This window comes from Sorex araneus, chromosome 1 (genome assembly GCF_027595985.1).
Source record: "Sorex araneus isolate mSorAra2 chromosome 1, mSorAra2.pri, whole genome shotgun sequence".
Classification (NCBI taxonomy): Eukaryota; Metazoa; Chordata; class Mammalia; order Eulipotyphla; family Soricidae; genus Sorex; species Sorex araneus.
The window spans coordinates 4,546,205-4,565,151 of record NC_073302.1 but is presented as its reverse complement, the minus strand read 5'-3'; the positions used below and the strand labels follow the sequence as shown (position 1 = coordinate 4,565,151).

The 18,947-nt window shown below is 64.0% G+C and overlaps 1 protein-coding gene across 3 annotated transcripts; it reads left to right on the top strand.

The window, feature by feature from the left end:
* Positions 1-7,593: 7,593 nt before the first annotated feature.
* Positions 7,594-17,797, top strand: CERCAM (cerebral endothelial cell adhesion molecule). Of its 3 annotated transcripts, none has more exons than XM_055124821.1 (13): positions 7,594-7,732; positions 8,374-8,483; positions 10,313-10,423; positions 10,512-10,629; positions 11,376-11,510; positions 11,930-12,134; positions 13,258-13,377; positions 13,576-13,652; positions 13,749-13,855; positions 15,339-15,471; positions 16,108-16,235; positions 16,384-16,587; positions 16,948-17,797. In XM_055124821.1, the coding sequence occupies exons 3-13, from the start codon at positions 10,350-10,352 to the stop codon at positions 17,192-17,194; spliced, it is 1,548 nt and encodes a 515-aa protein (XP_054980796.1). In that variant the 5' UTR covers positions 7,594-7,732; positions 8,374-8,483; positions 10,313-10,349; the 3' UTR covers positions 17,195-17,797. The 3 variants fall into 3 exon arrangements, with proteins under 3 accessions (XP_054980796.1, XP_054980797.1, XP_054980795.1); XM_055124822.1 differs by lacking the exon at positions 7,594-7,732 and adding an exon at positions 7,890-8,113; XM_055124820.1 differs by lacking the exons at positions 7,594-7,732; positions 8,374-8,483 and adding an exon at positions 9,171-9,383.
* Positions 17,798-18,947: the final 1,150 nt, after the last annotated feature.

Below are 18,947 nucleotides of genomic sequence, written 5' to 3'. Positions count from 1 at the left end.
CCCCCCCAGCTGACCCCCCAGCTGACCCCAGCAGCTTCCTTTTCACTTGTCTTTGGGGCCACACCAGGGGGTGCTCAGGGCTTTCCCTGACCCAGTGCTCAGGGATGGGTCCTGGTCGGGCTCAGGGACAATCTGGCACCAGAACCCGTGTCACGGCCAGGCGCCGGCCGGGGGTGCTGTCACTCTGGCTCCACCCTCTTTTTCTTTTTTCTGTTTGTTTGGGGGGCCACACCTGGCCGTGCTCGGGGCTCACTCCTGGTGCTGTGCTCAGGGCCACTTGGGCAGGACCCAGGGGGCTCGAACCCTGCGGACCTAGTGCCCGCACCTTCCCCGCTGTCCGCTCGCTCCCTCCCTGTACCTGCCCGCCCCCTTTCCCCTCCAGTCCAGGCTCCTTCCGCCCCGTTTGGACACGGAGGCGCGGAGGAAGACCTCGCCTGGGGCCAGATCCTGGCCGGGCCAGGTCCAAGAGCAGGGCTGGGCCCGGAACTTGGAAGGTGCTGAGTGCAGAGTCTGGCGGGGGCCGGCCCACCCAGGCCCGCGGCCAGGGCTGCTCCTGCCTCCCCTTGCCCTTCCCTTTCACCCACCGGGGGGTGCATGCACCCACGGGAGCAGGAAAAGCCACCCAGGGCGGGGACCTTACCGAGCCACCCCCCACCCCCACCGCCCCTGGCAGCTGGGAGGAAGCAGGACTGGTCCCCGGCAGCCCGGTTCCAGATCAGACCCGACCCGACTGGACTCGGGAGAGCAGAGCTGAGCCACGCTGGTTGTCCTGCTGCTCCTCCTCCTCCTCCCCCTCTTCCTCCCCCTCCTCCCCCTCCTCCTCCTCCTTCTCCTCCGTGTAATGAAAACAGCCCATCCTTGGCAGGGGGGTGGTGGAAACGGCGGAGGGAGAGAATGCACGGGAAGCACTTAGCACCCGCTGCCCACCCGGGCGTTCCGACAGCTGTGATCGTTATGAATATCATTATTATTATTATTATATTATTATTATTCTATTCGCTCTCACCTGGGGTCACCCAGGTGCAGTCTTGGGGGTGGGCTAGGGCCCTGGGCATCCTGCTTGTGTGTGGGGGGGTGGCAGAGGCGTGGGGGGGCGCTGGACCCAGAGGAGTTAACTGCCCGGCCTGGCCTGTGGGGTGCCACGCTGCAGCCCCGACGCTGGCCGGGGCTGCTTCCTAATGGGCAAAACAGCTGGCGGTGCGGGGAGAGCCTCTGGCACGCTGCGTCCTGAGGACACAGCAGAGTCTCCGGGCACGGCCGCGGAGGGGTCCTGGGCGCCCAGGCAGGGCGCGGGCGCGGCTGCGTGGGCGTTGGGTGGGACCCCACAGCGGCGGGCGTGGGCACGTTCTTGCTGCAGAGACGGCGCTGGACGCTCGGACCGGCCGGGTCACTCCGGCGGGGGCCTGGGGCTCTCGCGACCCCCTAGAACCGAAAGGAGGAGCAGATGGCAGTGCCAGGTGCCCGCAGCCCCGCGTCCTCCTGCCAGTGGACAGCGCCCAGGCGGGACTCGGACTCCTCCCGCTGCCTGCCCGCTGTACCTGGATCCCGGAGCGGGACACCCCGGCCACCAGGGACAGGGCCCAGGGAGCCCCCAACCCACGGGACGTCAAGCTGGCGGCTGGTAAGAGCCCGTCCACCCGACCGCACGGTCCTCACCGCCCGCAGCCCCCCTGGGAGGGAGCCCCCCACCCACCCCCAGGGTTCTGGGGAGCCTCTGGGCTCCCCTTGGCAAGAAAGCAAGTGCTGATACCTCACAGGCTCTGAGGCAGGAAAGGCATGCGTGTGCATGTGTGTGCATGCGTGTGCGTGTGTGTGCATGCGTGTGTGTGTGCATGCGTGTGCGTGTGTGTGCATGTGTGTGTGGGGGGGGTGTGGCCGGGGTCTGCTGGACCCAAGACCCAAGGGCAGAGCCCCTCATCTCTGCCACCTTCCAGGTAGAGGGGGGAAGGCAGCCTTGGGTATAGCAGCCTCAGCGCCCCTTCCTTGAAGCAGGTCACTGCGGGGCCGCGGCCAGCGGGCGGCCTTGAGGCTGAGGGCAGAGCAAGAGGGGACAGTGCCAGGGTCTGGAGTGCCCCAGTCGCGGAAGCCTGAGGCGCGGGCGCCACCGCCTGGCCGTGTGGAGAATTACAGTCACTGGGGGTTGTAATTGGGTCTGGGCCCCCATCAGGGCACACCCCTCCCCCCTCCATTGGACAGTCATCTCTTCCTGTGCCCCACCAGGCAGGGGATGCTGCTGAGGCCCTGCAGGAAACGGGCTTCAGGCTGTAACCAGCAGGGGCTGGAGGGGTAGTACAGTGGTCAGGGCATTTGCCTTGCAGGCGCCCCACCTGGGTTCGATCTCCGGCATCCCATCTGGTCCCCTGAGCACCAACAGGAGTAGTTCCTGAGTGCAGAGCCAGGAGTAACCCCTGAGCATCGCAGGGTGTGACCCCAAAAGGAAAAGAAAAAAAATGAGCTGTAGCCTGCAGGCTGCTAGACCCAAGGCCTGTGGGGCAGGACCCAATCATTTGCATTTCTTTTCTTTTTTTTTTAATTATTAAAATCATTATTATTGGGGCCAGAGAGATGGTACAGGGGGTTAAGGCACTTGCCTTGCCTGAGGCCAAGTCCCGTTAGATCCCTGCTACCCCAGATGGTCCCCGAGCACAGAGCCAGGAGTAAACCCTGAGCACCGCCGGGTCTGACCCTAACCCGAAATAACAAAACAAATAAAATTCCCGTAATTTTTTCTTTTGTTTTATTTCTGATGGTGCTGGATGGGGGGGACTGTGACTTTACAGTCCTTACCCTGCTCCTGTCCCTCTGGTCCCTGATCTTTTTTTTTTTGGGGGGGGGGCATCACACCCTGCGATGCACAGGGGCTAATCCTGGCTCTGCACTCAGGAATTACTCCTGGCGGTGCTCAGGGAACCATATGGGATACTGGAAATTGAACCCAGGTTGGCCACATGCATGGCAAACGCCCTCCCCGCTGTGCTATTGCTCCAGCCCCAGTTCAAAATTTTCCATCACTCCTTTACTGGGGCCAGAGTGATAGTATAGCCAGTAGGGCACTTGCCTTGCGAGGTCCGATCCCCGGCACCCCGTATGGTCGCCTGTGCACCACCAGGAGTGCCCTGAGTGCAGAGCCAGGAGTAAGCCCTGAGCATCTCCAGATGCGACCAAACTCCCTCCCCACCCAAAAAGAAGCTAAACAAATACCAGATGCCCGGCTCCCACAGTCCCCCTGGTGCCTGGGAAAAAAACAAGTTATTCCTCTATTTTTATGATTTGTTTGTTTGGGTTTAGGAGACTATACCTGTCAGTGCTCAGAGAGTACTCCCAGCTCTGTGCTCAGGGCGCACTCCCAGCACTGCTAGGGGACCATACAGTTCTGGAGACTGTACCTAGATTGGCTGACGCAGGGCAAGTGCCTTACCCTCTCCATTAGTTCTCTAGTCCTTTATTATTGTTGTTTCCTACCTCCTTGGTTCTGTGGGACTCTGGTGAATGGGCACCAGGGCCGGTGGTGGGGGCAGAGAAGTAGAATAGCGGGAAGGGCACGTGCCTTGCATGCAGCTGACCTGGATTCCATCCCTGGGACCCCATATAGTCTCCCAAGCCCACCAGGAGTGAAGAGCCAGGAGTAAGCCTTAAGCATCGCCAAAAAAAAAAAAAAGAAAGAAAGAAAAAGAAAAAGGCCCATGAGGGACTAGGGATCAAACTTGGGACCTTAAACAAAGCGTCTGTGTAGCTCGTTGAATTATATTCCTCTAGCCCAAAGCAATATTTTGCATTCATTTATTTAAATTTTGGGCCACACCTGGCTGTGCTCAGGGTTTACTCCTGGCTCTGCATCAGGGATCACTCCTGACAGGCTTGTGGGACCTTATGGAGGGCTGAGGATCAAGCCTCACTCACCCACACACGTAAGGCTTATCTGCTTACTTTTTTTTTTTTTTTTTGGCTTTTTGGGTCACATCCAGTGATGCACAGGAGTTACTCCTGTCTCATGCACTCAGGAATTACTCCTGGCGGTGCTCGGGGGAACCATATGGGAAGCTGGGAATTGAACCCGGATCGGTCGCATGCAAGGCAAATGCCCTACCTGCTGTGCTATCGCTCCAGCCCCTTCTCTGCTTATCTTATCTGCTGTACTATTGCTCCAGCCGCAGCTAGATATATAAATTTCTATATATGTATAATGTGTGTGTATATATCTGTGTATGTATTTAAAACAAATTTATTCAGGAAATAAAGGGGTGCATGAGAGATACATGCTAGAGGGAGAACTGGGCATCTCCAGAGTGAGAAGCCAAGTGCACACCCCAAGGGGGGCTGGGCAGACCCTTTCCCCAGAATGGGGAGATGTGCCTCCAAAGCAATGATTCGGTTTTGTTTTTGGACCACACGGTGATGCTCAGGGATCACTCTGTTTTGACTTTTTGGGTCACACCCAGCAGTGCTCAGGGGTTTCTCCTGGCTCTGCATTCAGGAATTACTCCTGGTGGTGCTCAGGGGACCCTATGGGATGCTGGGGATTGAACCTGGGTCACCCGTGTACGAGGCAAAGGCCTTTCCTGCTGTACTATCGTTCTGGCCTCAGGGATTACTCTTTTTTTTTTGTTTTGTTTTTTGGGTCACACCTGGCAATGCACAGGAGTCATTCCTGGCTCATGCACTCAGGAATTATCACTGGCGGTGCTCAAGGGACCATATGGGATGCTGGGATTCCAACCCGGGTCGGCTGCGTGCAAGGCAAAAGCCCTACCCGCTGTGCTATCACTCCAGCCCAGGGATTACTCTTGATGGTGTGGGCGGACTGTATGAGATGCCGAGATTGAACGTAGGTCAGCTGTATGCAAAGCAAGTACCCTGTCCATTGTACTATAGCTTTGCCCCCCCCCCCCCGCCCAAAGCAATATTTTTTGGTTTTGTTTTGGGGTCATCTCCAGCAGTATTCAGGCCTTACTCCTGGCTCTGGACTCAGAAATTACTTCTGGCAGTGCTCAGAGGATCATACGGGATGATAAGGATCGAACCTTGGCTTGGCCGCGTGCAAGACAAATGCCCTACCTGCTGTACTATCTGCTCCTGCCCCCAAAGCAACAATTTTAAAAGACAGATCAGGGCTGGAGCGATAGCACAGCGGGTAGGGCGTTTGCCTTGCACGCGGCCGACCCGGGTTCGATTCCCACCATCCCATATGGTCCCCTGAGCACGGCCAGGGGTAATTCCTGAGTGCAGAGCCAGGAGTGACCCCTGAGCATCGCGCTGGGTGTGATCCAAAAAGCAAAAAAAAAAAAAAAAAAAGACAGATCATACCGTTCCTCTCCCTCCCCACTTTCCTATTTACTTACTTCTCTACTACTAATACATAAAAAAAAAAAGTCAGTGGGGGCCAGAGTGATCGCAGAATGGGGAGGGCGTTTGCCTTGCACACAGCCGGCCCGAGTTTGACCCTCAGCATCCCAGAGAGGCCCCTGAGCACCAGCAGGAGCAGGTGGAGAGTGCAGAGCCCTGAGCATCACTGGTGTGACCCAAAGGGAAAAAAGAAAGTCAAAATTGTGCTGGGGATGGGATGCGGGAGTGAGCGTAGGGTTCATTCCCCAGCAGTGCACAGCCCTGGTCACTGGCTGTGGCCCCTGCTAGAAGTGCCCCCTCTAATTAAAACCAAAATCCTTGGGCCAGAGATAGCCCAGGAGGAAGAAAGACGCTTGTGCTCTCTGCTGACCCTGGTTCCATCCCCAGCACTGTCTCCTCAGCTCCGCCAGGGGGCACTCCTGAGCACAGAACCTGGACGCGGCCCAGAGTTTCCAGAATAAAATCAAATGCTGCTGAGCGGGCTTGAGGCTCAGCAGGGGAACACACGCTTTGCACCAGGAGGCCCCGGGATCCTGCCCGCATGGTGGCTTGTGCCCTCCACATACCCCACCCCTCCCGACCCCTAGAACATTCTTCTTCCCCACTTTTTTTTTCTTCCTGTGCTCAGGGGTCATTCTTTGGAAGGGCGTGGGAGACCACGTGGGTCTCAGGGGCTCAAACCGGGGCTGGCTCCCCGCAAGGACCTGCCCAGGTCTCCCACCTCTCCCGCCCCGCCCGCGTCACTTTGGGGAGGGGCCGTATCCTGTGGCCACGCCTAGCTCTGTGCCCGGGGCTGGAATGCTGGTTCCGGCTGCCGCCACGCACTAGACTGGCGCCTTTGGCCTCTGTGACCTGCTCCTGGCACGCGGCCCACTCCAGCTAGCCCGCTCTGCCCACTCCCCACTGCCAGAAACCGTTCCTGGGTCCGTCAGCCGGTTTCCCATCCGCTGACCTCCCCGGAGCGCGGGAGCCCCAAGGACCCCAGCTGGTCCCTCTGTGTCCCCGGGAGGTGATGGTGCTGGGGACCCAGGGAGCGGGGCTCGGTCTACACCCGCTGCATGTTGAGGCGACACCCCACATTCCCTAGATGAGACATCGCGGAGGCCTGGCCAGAGAAGTGGACGCTGAGGCCGGGGGGGCCCGTAGCAGTCCCCAGGGAAGAGACACACAGGCGCACTCACATGTGGAAAAGATGTGGCGAGGGGGTCAGCATGACTGCACAGTGGGGAGGCACTCGCCTCGCACAAGGCCGACCCGGGTCCAGTGCTCAGCCTTCTGTACGGTCCCCTGAGTCAGCGGCAGGAGTGACGTCTCCAGGTGTGGCCCCAAAGCAAAGAACAAAACAAAACAAGGAAGAGATGTGGCGAAGTGCTCCAGCCTGCATGCCGCAGGACCTTGCACGTCTGCAGGGCCGAGGCGGCCAGGGGCAGGCCCGGGGGCCGCGTGGCTCTGTGAGGGTCTGCGCTCTCCATGGGCGAACACTCCCGAGGGCAGCCCCCAGAGGTGTTGACTTGAGCATTCTAGAAAGGGCTTGAAGGGGGGCCGAGAGATAATATGGCAAGTGAGGACATTGCCTTGCACGCGGCCAGCCAGGCTCGGTCCCAGCACCCCATCTGAGCACCGTCAGGAGAGATTTGGGAGTCAGCCCCGAGCATCACCGTGTGTGGCCCGACACACATACACACTCCTCACAAAAGAAAGAAAAGGCTTGAAGGGGTTGATGTGTGCGGAATGGCTTCCAGAGAGAGTGGCCCCGGGAGGGATCTGGCGCTCCCCCCCCCCCCCCCGACATCGGGTGACAGTGCCGGGAGCCAGGGGCCCCGCGCAGGGGTCACCATGGCTCCAGGGAGAGCAACTTGTCCACAGTCCCCCGCTGTGTGAGGAACTTGCGTGCAGCCGTGTCCTGGTCAGCAGGGGGGAAGCAGGTTTTGGGGCTCAGGTTTGGACGGAGACCCCAGTTTTTTTTGCCAGGAGTCCTCTGGGACGAACAGGAGTAGCTCTTGGGGGACTGGCCAGGAGGACTTGGAGTCTCACTGTAGCCCGCTGTGTGCATGTGTGTGTGTGTGTGCGAGCATTCCGTGCCTGTGTGCATGCGTGTTTACACATTGGTGTGTTTCCCGTGACCATGAACAGAGACAGGAAACAAAGCGCGTGTCCTTCCCGGAGGTTGGGAAGAGACGAGGCTGTAGCTGGGGGTGGCGGGCTGTTGGGTGTCCACAGCGTTTTCTGCTCGTTTTTAGGCCTCACCTGACAGTGCTGCGGGCTCTGGGCTCAGAGCTCCTTCCCAGCAGGGCTCCGGGGACAGACGCTGGGTCGGCTGCGAGCAGGACGAGTGCTCTCTGCTTGAAGATTGAAGTCGCTGGAATGTGGCAGGGTGCGGGGAAGGGAGGTGAGTCGCACAGGGCAGGGGGGTGGCTTCCTGGAGCCGGGGGGTCCCTGTTGAGGTGCAGTCCCCCCTGCAGTGACAGCCAGGTGGATGGGGGCACTCAGGGAGGGCTAGAGGCTGGAGGTGAGCCCCGGGGCGGGGGAGGGAGGTGGGGGGGCAGGGTACACTTTTCCTCAGAAAGGAGGAGGAAGAGGCCGGAGGACAGTACAGCGCTTGGGCGCTTGCCCTGCACGTGGCCGGCCCGGGTTTGTTCACCAGCATCGCAGATGGTCCCCTGATCACTGCCAGGAGTCACCCCTGAGCACTGCTGTTGTGGCATCCACCAAACAAACAGGAGGAAGAGGGGCGGGGAGGAACCCAGGCATTGCAAGAGGGAGGCACCAGGTGAGAGAGCAGAGCAGCCCTCCAGCCCCGCTGGGGTGGCCCCAGACTCAACAAGGAAGGTGCTGGGGTGCGAGGGGGACTCCCCAAATGTGCGAGCATGATGTGAAGGAAGGGAAGCCCCTCCTGGGGCTGGGGGTGCCGGCGATTAGAGCTCTGCACTCAGGGGGCCCTGTGGGACGCTGGGGATGGAACCCGGTGGGCCGCACGTCAGGCAAAGCCCCCTGCAGTCCCGTTTCTCTGGTCCCCGCCTTCCACCACAGGCCCGCGGCGGGGAGCGCTCAGCCTGGAAGCTCCGACCGAGGCCTGGGTCCCCCGGCCGCCGGCCAGAGAGGGACTCCCCGGGACGCCCCGCCGGCGGCGCCGTTGCACGGTAGGTCCAGCCCCTGCCTCCTCTAGGCCCCGCCGCGGTTCTGGCGTTTCTGGGGCGCGCCCTGGTTCCGCGCAGTCCAAACGCGGGCAGGACCCAGGCTCGGGGCCCCGAAGTTCCGTCCGGGGCGGCCAGGGGGCGCCCGAGAGCAGAGGGGGCGCCGGGAACCAGGGCGGTGGACAGCGCCCCGCGGGCTGGGCGTCCACGGCCCGAGGGCGATGGGGGGTTAGGGCCTCGGGGGTCAGGGCGGCGGGTGCGCGGGAAGCTTGATCCGGGGGCCTGGCGCGCTCAGCGAGTCCGAGTCCGAGCCTCAGACGCTGGAGCGATGCCGCCCCCCGCGCCCCGCCCCGCCGCCCCCCCGCCCCCGTCATCCCCGCAGGGGGCCAGCCCGCTGGCGGAGGGGGCGCGGCGACTCCCGGGCCGCGCTGGGACAGGTCGCGGAGACCCGGTTAGGGAGGACACTTGAGAACCCACGCGTCAGCGCGAGGGGAGTGGGCGGCCAGGGTTTGGGGATTCCGCGCCCCCTGCCCCAGCGGGCCTCCAGACCCCGCCCCTGGCAGAGGCCCCGCCCACCGGGTGGGAGCCGGTTGTCGCCTTCGGCGCCCCGCCCCCCGCCAGGCCCCGCCCCGCCAGGCCCCGCCCCCCGCCCCGGGCCCCGCCGCGCCCCGCGCCCCGCGCCCCGGGCGCCGCCGCCCCGGACCCCGCCATGCGCGCCGCCCGCGCCGCCCCGCTGCTCCCGCTGCTGCTCCTGCTGGGGCCGCGGCTGGCGGCTGCGGGTGTGGCCGAGCCGCAGCTGCCCGCCGTGGTGCTCGCCGTCCTGGCCCGCAATGCCGAGCACTCGCTGCCCCACTACCTGGGCGCGCTGGAGCGGCTGGACTACCCGCGGGCCCGGCTGGCCGTGTGGTGAGAGACCCCGGCGCGCACGGACCCCGCGGGACCCCCGCCTGCACACGCGCCCCCTGACAGCCCGGGGAGGGCGCCGGCCCGCAGCAGGGCGCCAGACCCGGGGCCTGCCCTGGGCTCGGCTGGCCCGCCGCCCCGGGGTCCCACGTGGCAAGCCGGGGGTCCCTGGGGAGCCCCTCCGGAATGCTGTCAAGCCCCGGGGGTCTCTGCCCCTTTGCAGGGGCCTCAGCCCCCGGCCGCCGGCTGGAGCCTCTGGGCCGCGTCCGAACCGCCAGCGGGATGGAGGCCAAGTGTGACCCAGAAGAGGGAGGGGCCGGGGCTGAGGTCTGGGGTGGCCAGGACCCTCCTGGGCCGCACTGCCCTGGCGGGTGGAGCCCGCGCTGCCCACAAGGGCCAATTTGGGAGCCTCTGGGTTTCCTCCCTGGGACCTGACACGCACTTAGGGCTGGGGCTGGGCGCTGGCTTAAAGGGGCAGCGGCGCCTGACACTCGGCCCTGGGGAACAGGGGCCTGAACTGGCTCGCGGGGGCCACACTATGTGGGGCTGGGACCGACTGGCCATGGCAGTGGCTGTGGCGCAGAGGCGGATGCACCTCTGTCTCCTATGGGCCCAGCCCACCTGGGACGGTGCCACCGGGAGGGAGCGAGGCCACAGACCTGAGACCTGTCCTGGGTTTGTGTCTCCTCCGGCCACTCACCTGTTGCCCTCTCAGTCCCCCGGGCTGGGCAGGACAGCTCAGAGCACTGAAGGGGGGGGGCAGAGCCCAGAGAGGGCTGGGGCGGGGTGGAGGTCACACAGCTTTCCCGGAGCAGCCCCCTGCCCGGCCCCCTTCTCTGGCACAGGGTGGGCCTTGTCGCGCAGGCCAGGCACTGGGGAGCTCAGGGCGGGCTCGGGGGCACCCCTCACCTCTCCGCGCCCCGTGCCTGCAGGTGTGCCACAGACCACAACGTGGACAACACGACGGAGATGCTGCGTGAGTGGCTGGCCGCCGTGGGCCCTGACTACGCGGCCGTGGTCTGGAGGCCCGAGGGGGCGCCCAGGTGGGGACCCGGGGACGGTGGGGAGCAGCGGCACTGGCAGGCACACCCGGGCCCTCGGCGAGCGTCCCCTCACCTTTCTGTCCCCCAGGGCCTACCCAGACGAGCAGGGTCCCAAGCACTGGACCCGGGAGCGGTACCAGTTTCTGATGGAGCTGAAGCAGGAGGCGCTGACCTTCGCCCGGCGCTGGGGGGCCGACTACATCCTGGTGAGAAGCCCCGGGGTGCTGTGGGGCCCCAGCCCGAGCCTGCAGTGCTCTCCAGCCCCAGGGCTGAGCCCCAGACGCCGCTGGGACAGAACCCACCCAGCTCCGACACGGAGGGCTTAGGTCTGTCTGTGCTGGCGGCTGCGCTGAGCTGATCTCTGAGCCAGAGCCCGGGGGCATCTGAGGCCTGCACCTCGGCCAGGGCCGCTCCCCGGCCCACGCTCACAGGAGCTGCGTGTGTGCGCGAGCACGTGTGTGCATGTGCATGTGTGTGTGTGTGTGTGTGTGTGTGTGTGTGTGTGCACGCCCATGTAAGTGTCAGGGACTGAACCTAGAATCTCACACCTGCAGAGTGAGCACTGTATGGCTGAGCTCCATGCCTGGCCTGAAGCAACTCTCTGGGCCTGTTTCCGAAGTGGGAGGGGTCTCTGTGGTCCTTAGAGATCAGGCCTAGGTCTGATCCCTGCGGGCGGGCGGGATGTTAGGGATGTCACTTCCCTTCCTCTCTCTCCTCCTCCCTCCCTCCCTCCCTCGAACCCTCCTTCTCTTCCTGCTTCCTCCTGGCTGGTGCTCAGGGACTGTCACGGCAGGCTGAGGGGGACCCTCTGTGGCGCTGCGGGAAGCTGGCTCAGCGCCCAGTGCCCCGGCCCTCCCCGCCGCTGGCTGGGCGCTGCCCCTGAGTCTCGGCAGTCTGGGGGGTGCCCGCGGCACACCCCGGCAGGCTGCGACCGGCCACGCTGCCCCCCAAGTTTGCAGACACGGACAACATCCTGACCAACAACCAGACGCTGCGGCTGCTGGTGGGCCGGGGCCTGCCCGTGGCGGCGCCCATGCTGGACTCGCAGACCTACTACTCCAACTTCTGGTGCGGCATCACCCCGCAGGTGAGGCGGGAGGTGCCACCAGAGCCTCCTGGGGTTTGCGGTTTTGATTGTTTTTCTTGGGGGGTGGGTCACACCTGGCGATGCTCAGAGGTCAGTCCTGGCGGTGATGCTCAGGGGTCACTCCTGGCGGTGCTCGAACCCAAGCACCCTCCCTGCTGTGCTATGGCCCCAGTCTGTGTGTTGTGTTACTTTGGGGGGCTCACCCTGCAGTGCTCAGGGCCGACTCCTGGCTCTTCACTCCTCCTGGTGGCCGTCAGGGGGACTATATACGGTGCTGGGGATGGGACCTGGCCGTACTGGTGCTCGGGGCCATGGTTTGGGAGTCTGCAGCCTGGGGTGGGTGGGGGTGGGGGTGACCTGTAAGGGGCAGCGTGGGGTGGGGGGGGCTACACCGAACCCAGAGCCCCGCCCTTCCCTAGGGCTACTACCGCCGCACGGCCGAGTACTTCCCCACCAAGAACCGCCAGCGCCGGGGCTGCTTCCGGGTGCCCATGGTGCACTCCACCTTCCTGCTGTCCCTGCGGGCCGAGGGGGCGGCCCAGCTGGCCTTCTACCCCCCGCACCCCAACTACACCTGGCCCTTCGACGACATCATTGTCTTCGCCTATGCCTGCCAGGCGGCCGGTGAGGAGCCTCTGGGCCTCCGTCTGTTCCCCCTTCCCTGCACACCCTTCCCCACCTGGCAGCGGTTCCACTCCTGCCGCCTCGACCCTCCCTGAGCATGTCCTCTGTCTGTCCCCAGCTTGTCTGACACAGGCTTGGGCACAGTGGCACGCGCCAGGGCCTGGGAAGACAGTGGAGAGGAAAACCCAGCCCTGCCCTCCTGGGGCCTCCCGCTCGGCGCCCTCAGTGGCTGTGTGCCGCGGGGAGTCTTAGGCCCTTTGAGTCCAGGGCGGACAGCGGTACCCAGGAGGTGCCCTGCAGGGCCCTGGCGTGGGCCCCAGGGCCCCAGGCCCCCTGCACCCGCCGTTCGTGGTCCTGGCAGGAGCCCAAGAGGAGCGGGAGGGTGTGAGGGAGAGCTCGAGCCAGAGCAGGAGGCAGGGACCGGTCCCTGGCACCGGGTGGGTGACCCCGTGTGACCCCAGAGCCGCACGCTGGGCGTAAGCCCTGAGCACTGCCAGGTGTGGCCCCCAAACCAGCAAAGAGGCGACCAGAAAGGGGAGGGAACTGCAGCGGCCGTGAAGCGTCAGCGTCCTCCCTGGGGGGCCCCGAGCCCACTCGCCCACCCGGCCAGCCCCTAGATGGGACCCTGGGGGTGACGCTCTGTCGCCCCTGCTTTGGGCCTGCCCCAGGGTGCGCAGGTTCAGCCTCTGGAAACAGGTGCAGGTGAAGGCCAGGTCGGGAGGGAGGAAGGGCCAGAGGCTTACTCGGCCCTAGCCACAGCCCCTGGGGGCCCGAGGCTTCGAGTCGAGTCGGGTCCCCGGGGCCACCCCAGGAGCCCCAGCACTGCCCTCGGCAGCCCCAGGCGACTCTGGGTGCAACAGTGAAGACGGGGCCTGGAGGGGGCCCGCAGGGGGTGCTGGGGGTCTGCGAAAGGCAGGGCGGTGGGAAGAGGTGGAAGAGGCGGCGGGTGGGCCACGCCTGTCTGCAGCCCCCTCGAGGCGGGGGGCGGGGGGGCGCGGGAGCCCGGGCAGGGAGGGACCCGCTGCAGGGAGGGGGCCGTGCGCGCTCGGGCCAGACCATCTTTGCCCCCTTTGGGACACTCAGCTGAGCCTGAGACGCCCCCGCCCGCGCTCTGTCTCCCCAGGGGTCTCGGTTCACTTATGCAACGAGCAGAGATACGGCTACATGAATGTGCCCGCGGGCCCCCACCAGGGCCTGGAGGACGAGAGGGTCAACTTCATCCACCTGCTCCTGGAGTCCCTAGGTGAGGCCCAGCCCGGCTCTCCCCCCTCACCCTGTGTTGGCCCCCGGGCCCCTGCCCCACCCCTTCCCTGGGCTTCAGTTTCCCCAGGTAGGTCTGCCGGCCGAGGGAACAGGTGGGTTCTGTGACCTGCCGAGGGGGCCAGCAGTGGGGGGCGGGGCCCCGGGGCTGATGCTGACAGGGGGGTGCCTTCCCCTGCAGTGGACGGGCCCCCAATGCGGGCCTCGGCACACGTGTCCCGGCCCCCGAAGAGGCCCAGCAAGATGGGATTTGATGAGGTAAGAGCCTCCCTGCCCCGCACGCAGAACTGGGCCCGTGGGCCGCGGGGGGTGGGGGCTCTGACCATCCGCCCCGACCCCCACCGCCCCCTCCAGGTCTTTGTCATCAGCCTGGCCCGACGGCCAGAGCGCCGCCAGCGCATGCTGAGTTCACTGTGGGAGATGGAGATCGCGGCGCGGGTGGTGGAGGCCGTGGATGGCCGGTGAGGTACCCGGGGGCTGGGAGTGGGGGGGTCCGCCAGTTCCCCGCAGGCTGCAGCACTAACAGAGTCTGGCCACCAGGGGGCGCAGAGTGCAGGACTCAGTCCCGGGGCCTGAGCGCCCAGCTCAACCGTGACCTGCTGGTCACCTCGCCCAGTGACCCACTCAGCCACAAAAAGCTGTGCTTCCTTTTTTTTCTTTTTTCCCTTTTGGGTCACACCCAGCGATGCTCTGGGGTGACTCCTGGCTCTGCACTCAGAAATGACTCCTGGCGGTGCCCAGGGGACCATATGGGATGCCAGGGGTCGTGGGATACTGGGGGTCGAACCCGGGTTGGCTGCGTGCAAGGCAAACACCCTACCCACTGTGCTTTCGCTCCGGCCCGAGAGTATGCTTCCTTTGGGGCCTCCTTTTCCTCCTTCCCCCCCTCCCTCCCTCTCTCTCTGACTTTAACTTCTTCTGTTTTGGATTTGGGGCCACACCCAGCAGTGCTGGGGGCTGTGGGGAATCAGCTACTCCTGGCTTTGTGCTCCTGCACCTGCCGGGGTGTTCAGGGGACCAGGGAGGGCAGCCTGAGCCCTTCTCTCTCTATCAGTTTTGTGGGTTTTTTTTTTTTTTTTTGTATATTTGTTTTTTCTCTTTTGGGTCATACCCGGTGATGCTCAGGGATTACTCCTGGCTCTGCACTCAGGAATTACTCCTGGTGGGGCTTGGGGGATCCGGATCGGCCTCATGCAAGGCACACGCCCTCCCTGCCGTACTGTCGCTCCGGCCTGCTCTCAGTCGGTTTTGGTTTGGGGCCCGGCCCTGCCTGGTGGCTGCTCCCAGCTCTGCTCAGGGGGCCGTGTGGGGCTGGGTGTGGATCCCGGGGCTCCCGCATGCAGAGCTCAGCCCGCCGGCCCCCTCCGGCCCCCTCTGCGTGTTCCTTTATTTGCGTGTGTTTGTGTCTGTCTGTTTTTGTTTTTTTTTTGCTTTTTTTTTGGGTCACACCCGGCAATGCACAGGGGTCACTCCTGGCTCATGCACTCAGGAATTACCCCTGGTGGTGCTCAGGGGACCATATGGGATGCTGGGATTTGAACCCTGGTCGGCTGCGTGCAAGGCAAACGCCCTCCCCGCTGTGCTATCGCTCCAGCCCCTGTGTCTGTCTGTTTTCCCGTGTGGGGGTGCACAGATTTGGGGCTCCTCTGCTGAGCCTCATCCCCTCTCTCTGCGGCTCCAGCCCCTTTGGGGTGAGGGACGGGTCAGCTGGGGCCCCGCCGAGTGGGTGTCCGAGGTAAGGTGAGCCTGCGGCTGGCCGTCCTCCCTGCCCCCGTGCCCCCGCCGCTGCTGGGTGTCCGTCCAGGACCTGCCTCCCCTCTCCCCCACCTCTGCCCTGCGCTGCCCCCTCAGCTCCCTGGGTCCAGTCACTGTGGCCTCAGCCACCCCAAGCCAGACGCGCTGCCGGGCAGTGCCGTGACTGCCCGGTGACACCCCGTCCCCCAGGACTCTCAACGGCAGCACCCTGAGACGTCTGGGCGTGGAGCTGCTCCCCGGCTACCAGGACCCCCACTCGGGCCGCCCGCTCACCAAGGGCGAGGTGGGCTGCTTCCTGAGCCACCACTCCGTGTGGGAGGAGGTGAGGGGACCCCAAGGAGGAAGGGGTGGGGGGAGGTGAGCAGGCAGCGGGGGCGGCTCCCCAGGCTGTGAGGAGGTGAGGCGTGGGAGGGCCCCCTGAGCACCCCTGGGTGCGGCCCGCCCCCCAGTGAAACCTGAGCAGGCCTGGGCTGAGTCCCAAGGCCCAGGGGACCATCTGGGGTTCCGGGGACCTAACCCAGTGCCCTCGCCACTGTCCTCTCTCTCCAGCCCCCTAAAGGGCCATTGTGTCGGGGTGTCGGGGGCTAAGGTTTCCCCCATCACATCCCACCCCCTTTAAAGCTCGGAGGCTAGGGCTGGGGGCGCAGTGGCCGTCACTGGCCTCTCGGGGGTGAGGTGCTGGACTGTGTCCCTGGCACTACTGGAACCGAACAAGTGAGAGAAAGTTCCGGGAGTGGCACGCGGGGGGGCTGGTGCGGCCACGCGGGGGGACCCGGTCTCCTCTGCCCACGGCCCCCGGGGGCCACCTCCTGCGGGTCCATACAGGGCCACCCTGGGTTCGGTTCTGCGGCCCCCACCCTCCCACTGGGGGAACCGGGGTCTGGGTGTCAGCTTGCCGTGGGGGTCCATGTCGGGGAGCCCCCATCTCAGGACCCCCCCCCGACCCTGGGCCCCGCAGGTGGTGTCCAGGGGCCTGGGCCAGGTCCTGGTGTTTGAGGACGATGTCCGCTTCGAGAGCAACTTCCGGGCGCGGCTGGAGCAGCTGATGGCGGAGGTGCAGACGCAGCGGCTGGCGTGGGACCTGATGTAGGCCGCCCCGCCCCCCCCCCCCCCCGCTGACCCCTCCGTGTGCGCTGAGCCCTCCACACCCGGGCCTGCGTCTGGGGAGACGGGCCCCATGAGACCCCGGCACCCACGGTGACCCCCCCGGGGCCCCCCCACTGTTTGCCTGCAGCTACCTGGGCCGGAAGCAGGTGAACCCCGAGGAGGAAGTGGCCGTGGAGGGTCTCCCACGCCTGGTGGTGGCCGGCTACTCCTACTGGACGCTGGCCTACGCGCTGAGCCTGCCGGGCGCCCGCAAGCTGCTGGCCTCGCAGCCCCTACGCCGCATGCTGCCCGTGGACGAGTTTCTGCCCATCATGTTTGACCAGCACCCTAAGTGAGCCGGCGTCAGGGCGTGACCCCACATTTCGGGCAGCGGGGCAGATGGAAGCTATGAGGCTTGGAGGCCCTGGGCTCCCCTACTCGGGCACTGCCCAGCCCTTGAGTCAGACTGGCCACAGCAGGGGTAGGTGGGGGAGGGGGGAATCCACGTTCCAGCTGGTTTCAGTCACATGACTTCCTTGTCTGCAGCCTCTATTTCTCCATCTGGAAAATGGGTTGGAAGACATCCACCCCCCCCACAATCACGTATATGGGGACAGCTCTAGAGGGGCTGTGGGAAGTGACTCCAGACAGGCGTGTGGTTTGGGGGTGTGTGGGGCCGCCCCCGCCCCTGAGCCGTGCTCTCTCCTCCCAGCGAGCAGTACAAGGCCCACTTCTGGCCGCGGGACCTGCGGGCCTTCTCGGCCCGGCCGCTGCTCACCGCGCCCACTCACTACGCCGGGGACGCGGACTGGCTCAGCGACACGGAGACGTCCTCGGCCTGGGACGACGACAGCGGCCAGCTGGTCAGCTGGAGCGGCGGCTCCCACAAGACCCTGCGTGACCCCCGCCTGGACCTGGCTGGCGGGGGCCACGGCCTCCGGCCCCGGGACGAGCTCTAGCCCCGGGCAGCACGCGTGTTCCCCTCTGTCCTGTCTGGATTCGGCTCGGGGGCCACACCCGGCGAGGCCCAGGGTTGACCCCGGCTCTGCACTCGCGAGTCACCCCTGCCCGGGGCGTGGAACAGGGCCGGCCGCGTGCCTGGCCTCCCCGCTGCCCCCCCGTCCTCTCCCTGCCGCCTCTGTCACTGTCACTGTGTCACGCCAGACTGCTCCCTGCTCTCTCCACACGCCTCTGCCATCTCCACGTCCAGGCGGTGAGGCGGGGAACGTCCAGGAGCAGCACTGGAGACCGCCGGCCGCCGCCTGGGACCTGACCCCTCTGCCCCCGGCCCTGTCCCGGGAGTGGAGACAGCACTCGGGCAGTGTCCTGATCACGTTCGTTGCACACGGGCTGGGCTCATCGACTCAGGGCCTGGGTGGAGAGAAGGGGGTTCTGCCCCAGACACCTGCCCGCCCAGCCCCTTCTCCCCCTCTACCTCCATGTCAGCTCCTCCCCAGCTCCACGCCTGGCCAGCGGGCAGGGCGGGAGGGGAGGACCCTCGTGTGCCGGGTGCCTGGTACATAGTAGGTGCTCAATAAAAGCCCGCTGGGATTTGCACTTTATACCTCACTCATGGCGGAGTCTCTTTGTGGGTGCCGAGGGACAGAGAGGAGGGAAGGCCAGACCTGATATCACTCCCCTGGGATGTTGTTGGGTAACATTGGGGTGTCCTTGCTCCTCCTGCAGGGGGCTTAGGTTTATTGAGCTACTCCCACAACAGTGCCCCTGAGGCACACCCAATTCCATCAAGCACTAATAATCCTATATTGCTTTTCTCTTTCCTTTATGTCCTTTGCATGGTTTATTTAGCAATGTCCTTTTCGTATAGACACAGGAAGAGAGTTGAGGCTGTGCTTTTGTAGCATGGGAGTTAATTGATTCCAAATAATATTTACTCCTGGGCATCCATCATATTTACCTGACTTATGCCTCAGTTGCCTTTACTCCTAACACCTCCAAAAGGAGGGTCCCGAAGAGGGGACTGGATGGACCCAGGGTGAGCGGTAAGCTACCTGGCATCGAACAAGCTAAGCACCATCAGTATAATAAGTTAAGAGCACAGTCATGGAACAGACTCTGTCATGACCCAAAAAGAAGTAACTGAATAAAGGGCCTTGCTGGGCTTAGGAAAGACTGACCTGGCCTGGGGACTGTGGTCTGGGATATATAGTGAGATGTCCCCAGGAAGAGCCAACCTTTATGCTTAATACATCTCTCACTGTGTTCATACGAAATTACTAGGAAATATTAGCACTGTAGCACTGTCGTCCCGTTGTTCATCAATTTGCTCAAGCGGGCACCAGTAGCATCTCCATGGTGAGACTTGTTGTTACTGTTTTTGGCATATCGAATCCGCCATGGGTAGCTTGCCAGGCTCTGCAGTGCGGGCAAGATAATCTCAGTAGCTTGCTGGACTCTTCGAAAGGAACGAAGAAATCTAACCTGGGTCGGCTGCGCGCAAGGCAAATGCCCTGCCTGCTGTGGTATCGCTCCAGCCCATTAGAAATATTATAAGAAGTAAATTTACTGTGCTTTTTTGTTTGTTTTTCTTTTTGGGTCACACCCGGTGATGCTCAGGGGTTACTCCTGACCCTGCACTCAGGAATCACCCCTGGCAGTGCTCAGACGACCATATAGGATGCTGGGAATCGAACCCGGGTTGGCCATGTGAAGGCAAACTCCCTACTCGCTGTGCTATCGCTCCAGCCCCAG

Excerpts from the sequence above, each read along its gene's own strand:
- CERCAM (XM_055124820.1), top strand. The coding sequence starts at position 9,187 with ATGCGCGCCGCCCGCGCCGCCCCGCTGCTCCCGCTGCTGCTCCTGCTG. Across the intron at positions 13,378-13,575 it reads CCTGCTCCTGGAGTCCCTAG|TGGACGGGCCCCCAATGCGG; the intron begins GTGAGGCCCAGC and ends CTTCCCCTGCAG. Across the intron at positions 16,588-16,947 it reads ATGTTTGACCAGCACCCTAA|CGAGCAGTACAAGGCCCACT; the intron begins GTGAGCCGGCGT and ends CTCTCCTCCCAG.